This window comes from Kogia breviceps, chromosome 20 (genome assembly GCF_026419965.1).
Source record: "Kogia breviceps isolate mKogBre1 chromosome 20, mKogBre1 haplotype 1, whole genome shotgun sequence".
In the NCBI taxonomy this organism is placed as follows: Eukaryota; Metazoa; Chordata; class Mammalia; order Artiodactyla; family Physeteridae; genus Kogia; species Kogia breviceps.
The window spans coordinates 28250136-28262163 of NC_081329.1; the positions used below are offsets into that span (position 1 = coordinate 28250136).

At 40.3% G+C, this 12028-nt stretch overlaps 1 protein-coding gene across 5 annotated transcripts in view; it reads right to left on the reverse strand.

Annotated features, from left to right (window-relative positions):
* Positions 1 to 12028, reverse strand: part of LOC131747429 (A disintegrin and metallopeptidase domain 3-like) — a 90776-nt gene that overhangs the window by 3461 nt on the left and 75287 nt on the right. Inside the window, exons 19-21 of one of the 5 annotated variants that reach the window (XM_059049257.2) lie at positions 9778 to 9943; positions 7254 to 7310; positions 2025 to 3858 (exon numbers count right to left, since the gene is read on the reverse strand). In XM_059049257.2, coding sequence (XP_058905240.1) covers positions 7256 to 7310; positions 9778 to 9943 — 221 coding nt within the window. In that variant the 3' untranslated portion in view covers positions 2025 to 3858; positions 7254 to 7255. Of the gene's footprint in view, positions 1 to 2024; positions 3859 to 7253; positions 7311 to 9777; positions 9944 to 12028 lie in introns of those variants that run through there. The other 4 variants (XM_067022793.1, XM_067022794.1, XM_067022795.1 and 1 more) reach the window with 4 other exon arrangements.

Sequence of the window (12028 nt, forward strand, 5' to 3'; positions counted from 1 at the left end):
GATCCCATACCTTGGTGCGTTCAGTTCCCTACCCCCTCTCGTCAATTGTTGCTGCACTTTGAGGACCCGCCGCGGCTGGCGGCAAGTGGCGCCTGAACAGCGACTTGACAAGAGGGACATCTGAATCTCGGTAGGTGAATCCCCGGAGTTAAGAGTGAAAGTGTGGCCACATAGTAAAGTTGATAGTAACTCGGGGAAATAGTCAGAAGCAAAAACATATGGGACAAAAAGTATCCAAGGAGCGACCTGAGATCACTGATCAAGAGAAGGAGTTGTCCACCAGTGCTTTCCAGGCTTTCACAGCTGGAAATTATGATGTCTGTCTGCAACATCTTGCCTGGTTCCTTAGGATACAATATAACTTGTCAAAATTGTATTTTGAGTACTTGCATTCTGCCTATGAAAGGAACTTTTTCTGTTATGATGTTAAAACAACCTTCCTATGTAATGCTGCCTGTAAATATTTCTGAACCATGGTATCATAGTACTAGCATGCAAGCTTGGCTAGAATTATCTGAAGCTTTAAAAAGACCTAAACGATTCATTGGAATATTAATATGTAGCATATTAGCCATAGCCGCTTTAACAGCCACAGCCGCTACCGCCGGTTTAGCATTAAGTAAAACTGTACAACAAGCACATTATGTTAATCAATTGTCTAAAAATACCAGTATTGCCTTAACATTACTAAGTCATATTGATACTCAACTAAAAACTGAGGTTGATGAGTTAAAAAATGCTCTCATAGGTTTAGGAGACCAAATTATGGCTTTAAAATTGAAAATGCGTTTGATTTGTCATGCTAAATATACTTGGATTTGTGTGACTCAACAGCTTATAATGAAACTGACTGGGATTGGAACAAAGTAAAAATGCACTTTTTAAGTGTATGGACTGATGGACACATTAGTATGGACATACAAAAACTTAATGCGGAAATACAAGCAATTCAAGAAGCTCATCTACAAGAAGACGGGCCCCAACAATTAATTCAAGGACTCTTGGATCAACTTCAGTGGTTAAACCCAATGCATTGGTTTCAAAATGGACTCACAGGATTGATTACCGTGGGGTCATGTGTATTGTTGATGTTAATTGCCTTACCTTGTTTATTACGCTTTGTTGTTGGCCGTCTCGCTGCTCTTCGTCAGGCGGTGTATGGGTTGAAATTGCATTATCAAGCTTTAAAAAATAAAAGAGGGGGAAATGCGGCGAGCATTGCCCTCTGAGGAAGGCGCCATTAAGACCCTCATAAGCCTCAGGGCCCGACTGTACTCTCCTTGGTCTGCATCCTGGACTTCATGGTATGAACGTAAAAAAGGAGATGGCCTTTGGCCAAATCGCTCCAGGGACCTGCTCAGTTACTGGGAGTCCCTGGTTGTTCCCTAAAGCTAGGAAAAGCAACCCTGGAGGGGAAATCGGTGCCTTTGAGGGAGAAGCCGAGAAGCCAATCAACCAGCTGATGCCGATAAGGCGTGACTAAGCCGAAAAGCCAATCAGCGAGCTGATGCCAATAAGGCGTGACTAAGCCGAGAAGCCAATCAGCGAGCTGATGCCAATAAGGCGTGACTAAGCAAATTCCCTGCTTTAGGGGTGTATATACGGCTATGCTTTGTTATTAAACTTGCCTTGCAACCATCAGTTGCTTGTACCCTTCTGATCCCGTACCTTGGCGCGTTCAGTTCCCTACCCCCTCTCGTCGATTGTTGCTGCACTTTGAGGACCCGCCGCGGCTGGCGGCACACTCACCCACACCTTCCTTGATCCCAGTACACTCCACAGCGAGGATGTGTTATACCAACAGTTGCAAAAATAAACTCTGCTCAGGTCTAAAACTTGGACTTGCTAGGTGGTAGTACTCCTGGAAAACTGAGCCTGAGAAATTACGATTAAATAAGGCAGGAAAATGATCATAATCGCCCCAATTAAGTTAGTGGCAAAGGGGACGAGGGAAAGTTATGGTAGAATGATCCCGATGTGTACCATTTTTACCACAGAGTTCACCCACTTAAAGCACACAGGTAATGATGGTAGGGTTTTTAGTGTATTCACAGATAGGTGCAAACGTTACCACAGTCAATTTCAGTTCCCTCATCTCAAGAACAAGTCCTCTACCCTTTAGTTATTACCGTCACCCCAGCTTTTCAATCCCCACCCCTACCTCCCCAACTCTCAGCAGTAAACAACCACTAATCTGAGTCTCTCTAGATGTCGCTGTTCTGGATGTTTCATACAAAGGCATGATACATGGTTTTTGTGACTGGCTTTAGTCACTTAGCATAACGGCTTCAAGATTCATCAACGTTGTAGCAGTGTCAGTGCTTCCTCCCTTTCTGTGGCTGAAGACTAGCCCATTGTATGGATGGACGTCTTGTGTATCCATTCATCAGCTGCTCATTTGGAAAAAGAAACTCTTGGTCTTTGTGATGAGATGCTCCCACGCCCGACCCAGGAGCACCTTCATTTATATTGATGGGAATTCCGCAGGTCCTAATTAGACTCCAGGTAGGCTGATGGATCTCTAATCCACAAAGAATGCTTTGAGGTGTGCAGAAGCGCACCCATCTCAGGAAGAGGGAGATGAAGAGAGGGGGCACTGAAGCTAGAAACTGTCACCCAGAAAAGCTCAGCTTCAGTCAGGAAAGAGCAGCAAGCCTGGGTTCCTCCAAAGGACAAAGATGTATTCTAGAGCTCAGTTTCCACGAGGGGGGGGAATTATCACCTGGAGACAGGACGTTTATCTATGACCAGGAACTCGGTGTGAGCAGTTCCTTGAAGTTGGAATGGATGCTAGTGACTTTCTGAGGGCTCTGGGGCTGACCTTGTCTAGCAGCCCCTCCTCTCAACATCCCGAAGCTTGGAACGGGTAGGGCATGAGAATCATGAGCTATTGGAGGGGTGCGGATTCTAGGAGTCCTCTCTTACGATGGCAGCGATTAGCAGGGCCATGGGTATCTGAGGGCAGTCGGCAGCAGGAGTGCACAATGGAATGTCTTCCACTGGGATGCAGCAGCCTCGCAGGTTCAAAAGAGGCCAACCTACTTATTTCCTACTAGAGGATCATGGCGGTAGAAGGCCCCCTGTGGGCCCTCCTGGGCACAAAACCTTTTCCGAGTCCCCAGCTTCCAGTTTGTCGGAAAAAAGGCTTTCAGCTTCCTAGACCTTCCCTGAGTTCCAAAGGGCATATTCAAACAGTTACTACTCAGGGAAGTGAGGGAAGGCAGGAAGAAACAACAGTGCAGCGTGGGGCCTGGTGCCGGTCCTCCTCGGGGATGTGCAGAACAGTCTTGACGCGTATGTCTGAGCTCTTCAACAGGAGCTAGGGCCCCCTCAAGCCAGAGGCAGGAAGTCACTTCAGGCTGAGCACAAGCATGTGGAGCCCCACTCGCTGGAAAGGCTGATGACTGAGAATCCTGGAACAGCGCCCTGTTACCTCACCACCAACCAATCAGGGGAACGTTCCACACCCTGCAGCCCTTGCCCCACATTTTGCCTATAAACACTCTTCCCTGAAAGCCATTAGGGAGTCTGGCATTTTTGAGCATGAGCTGTCTGTTCTCCTTGGTTGGCCCTTGCAATAAACCTTTCTCTGCTCCAAACACTGACATTTCCCTTTGTTTGGCCTCACTGTGTGTCGGGCACACAAACTTGAGTTTCAGAACAGAATCAACAGACACAAGCCTACATACTTTCACTCACAGGATTTACTTTTGTTTTTGAAATTGAAAGCTTTAAGCCATCACAAAAGGAGAGAAAAGCAGATTTTCTTATTCTTGAATCAGGCCAGTTAATGGTGTGTTTCTTGACAATATCTTTTCTCCAAGTTATGTATTTTGACAGTACTGTTTAGTTACCATTCTAAAAGAAATACAGAAAAAAGAAATGCTACGTTTTTAATTGTTAATAAAAGCTGTCTAATTTTACTACAAAACTACAGGTATATCAATTAATTAATATAAGACAGTTGATACTGTCATAATCTTTACCTGTGCTCTACAGAATTTGTAAACCCAAGTGTTTTTTTTTTTTGTTTCTTTGGTTTGATTTTTTCCAGAAACATTTGTGATAGCCACATTAAAAGGAAATGCTATAAACTGGTATTTATTTATGTCTCATTTACACGGACTCTATGTTTTACATGGGTCAAAGAAAGTCATGAACAAGGAAACAGTGAGAAAAAGAGCAATACAATGTGTGAAGAAGGAAATAATTACTCTTTTCTCTATTTTTCTTTTTTTTGTGTGTGTGCGGTACACGGGCCTCTCACTGTTGCAGCCTCTCCTGTTGCGGAGCACAGGCTCCGGACGCGCAGGCTCAGCGGCCATGGCTCACGGGCCCAGCAGCTCCGCGGCACGTGGGATCCTCCCGGACCGGAGCACGAACCCGTATCCCCTGCATCGGCAGGCGGAGTCTCAACCACTGCGCCACCAGGGAAGCCCTCTTTTCTCTATTTTTATCTACAGAGGAGGAGAACTCCCAACAGTCCTCTGTGCATTTCCAACAGGTGTCCGACATACACATGTTCAGAACAAACACCTTCTTTACTCCCCTCCGCTTCATTGCTCCAAAACCAACTGCTCAACATGCCATTAATAAAAGCTGTCATTATCCATCGTGTCAGAAATGTTTGTCTTTGTAGTCCTCTTTTATTCTAAGCTAAATACATCCATCCAGTTACCACTTCAACCAAGTCTACCCCTGTTAGGTCTCTGAAAACTTTGTTCTTTCCGTCTTACCCAATCCTGCCCTCATCACACTTTTCCCGTGCATTCCATTTCACTAGTCTCCAGTTCTGACGGAATCTGACTGAATGTTCTCTTAATTTATCCCTGTGAATTTTGTAAAAAGCGCACCATATTTTGCTAAATCCCTCCCTTACCACGTCAAAAATACTTCAACTACGTTCCATTCATCTATGAGGAAATGTAACCTTTTAATCGTGGCATATCAGACACCGGTCCTGGCTCATAGGTACCTAGGCAGATTTTCTCCTTCAACATCCGTACATTTTAAAATAAATTTTTAAATATATTAAGAGCACAAATTTAGACACAGAGAGGTCTGGCTTTACATGATAGCCTCACTATCTTCCTGCTGTATAGCAATGAACATCATTTAAGCACTTTTTCTTACACTCTACAGCCAAATTCTCAATTCATTCTGTTGGTTCACCTTCAAAATTTATTCCTAAAACCATCTTTACTATCCCTCGTCTGAGGTAACATCCTTTCTCTCCTGGATTAGTCCTGACAGGTTTTTTTTTTTTTCATTGTATCATCCGTGTGCTTGAAAAGCTCCTGCCCGGGTATATGCATGGGTTGCTCTGACAGACTTGATTTACAGCTGGGATGGGAAAGCTCTCTCTCCACCTGTGGGAAAGCCTGAATATCTGGTTTCACTTTTTGCTGAGATAAGGGCAGTGAGATTTATGATGGGCTGTTTAAAATTTAAAATAAGGAACCTTGAGACCTTGTGCCTGAGGCATCTCTCTGACCCACTGTGCTTGCCTGTACCCTCTCATGCTGTACTGTATCCTTTGCATTTAGATAGAAGCCTTCTGTGAGCTGATGGTGATGTCAGGTGACTCCTTTCAAATATCTAAACTGGGTCATTATTTGCACCTCCTCCAATTCCTTGCTGACGCCTCACTTGCTCCCTAGGGCCTACTCAGTCAGCCACAACTAAAGTTGCCACCCAGTTCCTCCTTCAGTGTCGACTGCCCAGTAACCCCCGCTTCTCCCATCTTCCCCATAAAGAGTCACCTTTCAGTACCAACTTATAAAATATGTTTATCGAACGAATGTGTCTAATTCTTGAGGCAAGACCTTAATATAACCATAAAGTACTGGGGGGCAAGAGAAGACTGTGAAAAATTTTTAAAAAGTGTAAAAGAAAGCGAGATATTGAATTTACGACCTAAGACTTGGAGCAAACCGGGGAGACGGCGTGCTCAGTGTACCGCTCTAGGAGAAAATGACTGAAGTTGTGTGGAGGTGAGGAGTTCAGGTGAAGACACCCAGCATGATGAAGAAACCATGCTGGAGGGCATGAGAAGGAGACAGCCGAGGGCCAGAATCTTCACCTAAGATGCGGGCTTCTAGTAACGTGATCAGAGAAGAGGGAGAGGGTGGTCTAGGCAGAAATAAGACTACTTCACATTGAGGACAGGAGTCATAAATGCTTTCTTTGGTGGCCAATAAGGAAACAGAGACCCACTGACTTTAGTCTCCATCAAAGTCAGATATGGCAGGTAAGTAAAGAGACGATCTCGGGATCTCACACTTAGATGAGATTTTGATTGTTTTCTTTTACTGCCAGGGATAAGTCTAATATGTTAAATATCACGATTTCTTTACACTTATGAGTTAGAAATTTGAACGACATATATAGAAGCCTCCTTTATCCCATCTGACAGTAAAGAATTGTTCTTCTGCCTTGGAGGGTGAGTGAATTTAGCGTTTGCCTGGCATCCTCTAGGTCCTCGGTAAGTGTAAATTCCATTCCCCATCGCCAGTCTTGTATCAGAAAATATGTGGCAAAATTGCAGAGTTCTTAAGAGCTTCAACCCTGGCGTCTGGTTGTCAAACTCAAACTCAAGACTCACTAAAATTCTATACATGTGCGGAATTATTTACATCCTTTACGTCTGTTTCCTTATTTCTAAAATAAGGAGAACACAATGTTCTGTGGCAGCCTGGATGGGAGGAGAGCTTGCGGGAGAATGGATACATGTGTATGGATGGCTGAGTTGCTTTGTTGTGCACCTGAAACTATCACAACATTGTTCATCGGCTCTACTCCAATACAAAATGAAAAAGTTTAAAAAAAAATAAAATAAGGAGAACAATAAGCCGGGAGTTATTGTTAGGAATAAATACAAGTGTTGGGAGACAACCTGTGTAAACCTCTTAGTTAGAATGTTAAATCTACCAATCAAATGCATGACTGCACATAAATATTTTAAGAAAATGTTAAATATCCCTTTGAAGTCATTTCTTTTTACAAAGATGTTGGTTAATAAACCTGTGGCTAATGTGAGTTAACATTAAGTGTTTCTAGATAAGTAGAAAATAAAATTAACATCAAATGGTTTGTTTTAGTCTTTGTTTTAGTATATGATAGCAACAAATAGAAATCAAAATGATGAAATATGGGAATAATATCTTCCTTACACTGACATACTGTTAAAAATATTTTTTTAAGTATTTAATGAATTGTATCATTTTGGCAATAGTTTGATTCTTTTACTTCACCTTTAACTGTAAGACTGGCTGCTGTTACTGTTCCTACTGCTGTCTTCTGATAGAGAACTGTTTAAAAGAAACAGAATTATTTTTAAGGTTAGGAAACACTGTTATCTTAAAGTCAAGAAAAGTAATAAAGCTAGATTTGTCCTAATTACTCAATTAATATGTACCAATATCCACTTTGCTTCCTATATGCTACTCAGGGATCATATATTGTAGTGCTTGGTTTTTTCTAAGGTTAGCCTAATGTTGAAATATGTTAAGCATTTTTAAAATTTGAAACTATAATTCCATCTATTACTTTTCTCTATTTTGTCTACATGGAAGACTGGATGAAATATTAAAATATCTATGATAATGCTTCTCCAAATTAAACAGATAATTTACATGTAAATTCTTAAATTATCATAACTTCAGTTATATGATTTCTATCAAGTACCTACGTGAATAGCTATTATTTCACTTCTGTTAATGAGGTCCTTAATGAGGCCTCTCTATTAGCTCTGCTTAGTTACACTTTGTGGTATTTATACAGCCTCCATTTGTTCTTTGGCTCCTATACACACTCAGCTCCTGTTGTAGAGGAATGTCATGGTGTAAAGGTTCCTACTAAATGGCTACAATTCTTTGTTCACAGATGATAAAATCAGGCTTGAACAAGTTCAAGGATTATAAATCCAGACAGAACACTGGCTAAAATGAGATACACTTGCACAGTTATTTCATTCTGTCTCCTGAGAAAATGAACTAACAGGCACTGGTTTTTGGCAGATTATTGGGATTTTTACTTGAAAATGAAACTAAATAGAGTTGAGATAGGTACTCTGGGCCATGTGTAAGCAGAGCAGTCATCTTGGAGAGAATAGACATGGACAAGAAGAGATGATGTCAATTGTAAAGGCTTTTAGTGATGGAGACAATGGCCTAGTTCATAACCGTCCAGTTCCTTACCACCCTTCTGTGTTTCAGCTCTACATCATTTCTTGCCCTTGCAGCCCTGAAACCATTTACTGTTGCTCTAAAATTTAGGCTGTCATGAGCAGACTTTGTTCTTTATGATCAGTGGTACCTTACTCTACCATCTCTTCCCAAAGTCAGGTCGACTTCTTGCAACTATTCAGATTTGTCCAAGATGTCTTAAGGAAGAGCACAGGAAGACATGCCAGATATCATTCAATTAAGTCAATTTGTAACAATTGAATGATTGATGAATCATGCAGAACACTACCCTGAATTACCTGGTCGCTGCTAACTTGTTCATAAATAAGATTAAGTAACTTGGGAAGTAGAGGTGTTGATTGAAATTTTATATCATTATTTTGTCTCTGGCTACACAAATGAGAGACAAAAATGATTTCCTTTACAATGAAGAAACGAGACCCACTTCTTTACCCTTGCTTCTGCATTCTCATTTTCCTCAATATTCACTAAGCAAATTGTGGCTTGTATTGTTGTTACAGTAAAGAAAAAAGCAGTATGAAAGTGAAGTAAGTCAGACAGAGCAAGACAAAGTGAGATCCCACTTATATATGGCATCTACAAAAAAAACACCTGTATAGATACAGAGAACAGATTGGTGGTTGCCAGAAAAATGGGTTGAGGGGGCGGTGAGCAAAATGGGTAAAGAGGGTCAAAAGGTACAAACTTCCAGTTGTAAAAAAAAATAAGTCATGGGGATATAATGTACAGCATGGTGACTATAGTTAAAATAACGAATTACACATTTGAAACTTGCTAAAAGAGTAGATCTTGAAAGTCCTCATCAGGAGAAAACCGAATTTTTGTAACTATGTATGGTGACAAATATTAACTGGACTCTTTGTGGTGATCATTTTGCAATATATACAAATATCAAAGCATTATGACGTAAACATGAAACTAATATAATGTCATATGTTAATTATACTTCATTAAAAAAAAGACCTAATCAAGCTCTGCTCTACAAAAAAAACCCAAAAACCAAAAAACAAAAAGGAAAAGCTGCACAAGTGCCTTAATTCTAATTTTAGAAACACATGAGTGATATTAATTATGTGTAAAATGGGCAGTATCCTATGTGTGTTCTCTCTCATTCTTTGCCATCTTATATTTTCTCAGTTTCCCTGTATTCTATACTTCCCTGTCTCTATTAATCTTCACCTTCCGCATATTCTATGCTGCCCTGTCTCTGTTAATCTTCACCTTCTTTATTCTATGCTGCTCTGTCTCTATTAATCTTCTTGGCACAAGTGAATGTCAGTGCAAGGAAATGGGGTTGCTTGGGAAGCAGACAGACATTCTAAAGCAGTTACAGCCAACATGGCTTGCTATTCGAAAGGTACTGAGGATTTACTGAGTTAATTCAGTTTTTCCTGGGCCTATATAAACATGAAACTTACCCACCTTGCCTGAAATCTGAAAAAAATTTTGTATGATTCTAAACATTTACCCAATCCATCCAAGAGTCCCTACTTATAATATTCTGAATAATATTTGAATTTTCTCCTAAATCATTTTTAATATTAAATATAAAGATAATGAGTTTACTTACCCTTCACTTACTGTACCCTCTCTGTTCCGAAATATCTTCATTTTATTCCATTTAAGAGCAATGATGGTAATTAAAATGAGGAAAGGCAGGAAAACGTAGAAACTGATCACAAGGCCATTTTTTCGAGAAGCACCACGTCGTTTTACCAACATGTCTGTACTTTTACCTGAAAACATAAGAGTACCTTTTAACTTGTTCAAAAATGGCATTCAAAGCTTATTAATAATTTGAATTATAAAACTTTGGAATTCAAATAATATAAACATAGAGTTAATAAACTTAAATTTAAAAGTGTTTTCCAATATTCTGTGACTATGCCCCAAAGTGCATTATATATTTCTGTCAAATATAGATATATATAAAATTTATTTTTAATCTTTGTATGTATATTTAATATTTATGTGCTACTTTTCATATAACAGGTTCTTCCATTTAAAATATAGAGCAGGGCTTCCCTGGTGGCATAGTGGTTGAGAGTCCACCTGCTGATGCAGGGGACACGGGTTCGTGCCCTGGTCCGGGAAGATCCCACGTGCCGCGGAGCGGCTGGACCCGTGAGCCATGGCTGTTGAGCCTGCGCGTCCGGAGCCTGTGCTCCGCAACGGGAGAGGCCACAACAGTGAGAGGCCTGCGTACCGCAAAAAAAATAATAATAATAAATAAAATATAGAGCAAAAAAAGAAAAGAACTGTTTAAAAATTATTTACGGAAAATTATTGATATAACAGGCTAATTTAAAAAAAATAGTAGACTAGGTTAACTTACATAATAGATGTATAAAGTGATATTGTTTTAATTTCGACTGTACTAATTAGAAAAACAGATATTCCTCTTGGCATTATAAAGACATTACATAAAACTAGAAAACTAAATCTATGGAAACTTTGTCCAGTTAAGCAAAAGAAATGAGGCAGACAATTAAAATACAAAAAACTATATCAAGCAAATCAGAATTACCACCAAAGTCCACCAAAGTAACTATTGAGGATATTAAGTGTAAATGAATTTAATGCCCCCTCAAAAAGACAAACGGATCGGTGATATTGAAACACATACACAGTCCAATTATATGTTGATTAGAAGTAATTTACCTTAAAGTGATTTAGGAAGTTTTATGTATTATAAGAATACATGCAAAAATATTGAAACTAATCAAACATGCAGCAGTCTCATGCTATGGTAGAACTCAACACTTTATAGCTCTCCTTTCCTGGCCTCACCCATCAGAAAAGGTCCATTCTCCTTTAATCTATCTTTACTAAAATTATCATGTTCCAAGTGGAGCTTCCTTCTCAAGTGCTTAATTACTCCAAAGACTGATTAAAGAGATTACTATTAGATTAACAGGGAGATATCCATTACTCTAAGGAAGAAAGATTGGGAGCTTCTACGTGTGGGCATGATGAAATTTTTCCATTAAATGTGTCAAATAATAAAAGTATGTAACAGGATAAAACATGAAGGAAATGGTTTCTGGAAGTCAACAGGAAACACAGAACTATGTTTTGTGAAGAAAGGAAAACATGATGTTGATTTTATGGAAATACAACTCTACCTATGGATAATCTGCTAATCTCAGAACAGAGAACTGGAGTCCTAAGCAAAGTACAGCATTCCCACCGAGCAGAAGACAGAGTTCACAGCAGAAGAAACGGTGGGAACCTGCAGGGTGCAGCACTGAACAGAAAGTTGCTCTGTAAGTTAAGGATTCCAAAGCTGTTAAGGGGATCCTCGCAGGTGTCCTTGGCAGAAAGATAAGGAATATATATGTGTATATATACATACATAGTATGAGACAATCTGAAGCTAATTAGACAGCAGCTCTTACTGGGGTGAGAGAGGAAAAGAGATACCAGAGTTGGAGCAGGTAGTGGTAAAAAGAGCACCAAGAAGATCCCAATTTCTCCACATCCTCACTCGTACTTGTTGCCTGTGTTTTTTATTATTATAGCTATCCTAATGAGTGTGAAGTAGTATCTCATTGTGGGTTTGGTGTGCATTTTCCTAAGATGTTGAACATCTTTTCATGGGCTTTTTGGCCATTGGTATATCTTCTATGGAGGTGTGTTCATTTAAATCCCTTCCCATTATTTATTTATTTAGGCTGCGTTGGGTCTTCATTGCTGCACGCGGGTTTTCTCTAGTTGCAGCGAATGGGGAATACTCTTCGTTGCGGTGCGCGGGCTTCTCATTGCAGTTGCTTCTCTTGTTGTGGAGCACGGGCTCTAGCCGCGTGGGCTTCAGTAGTTGT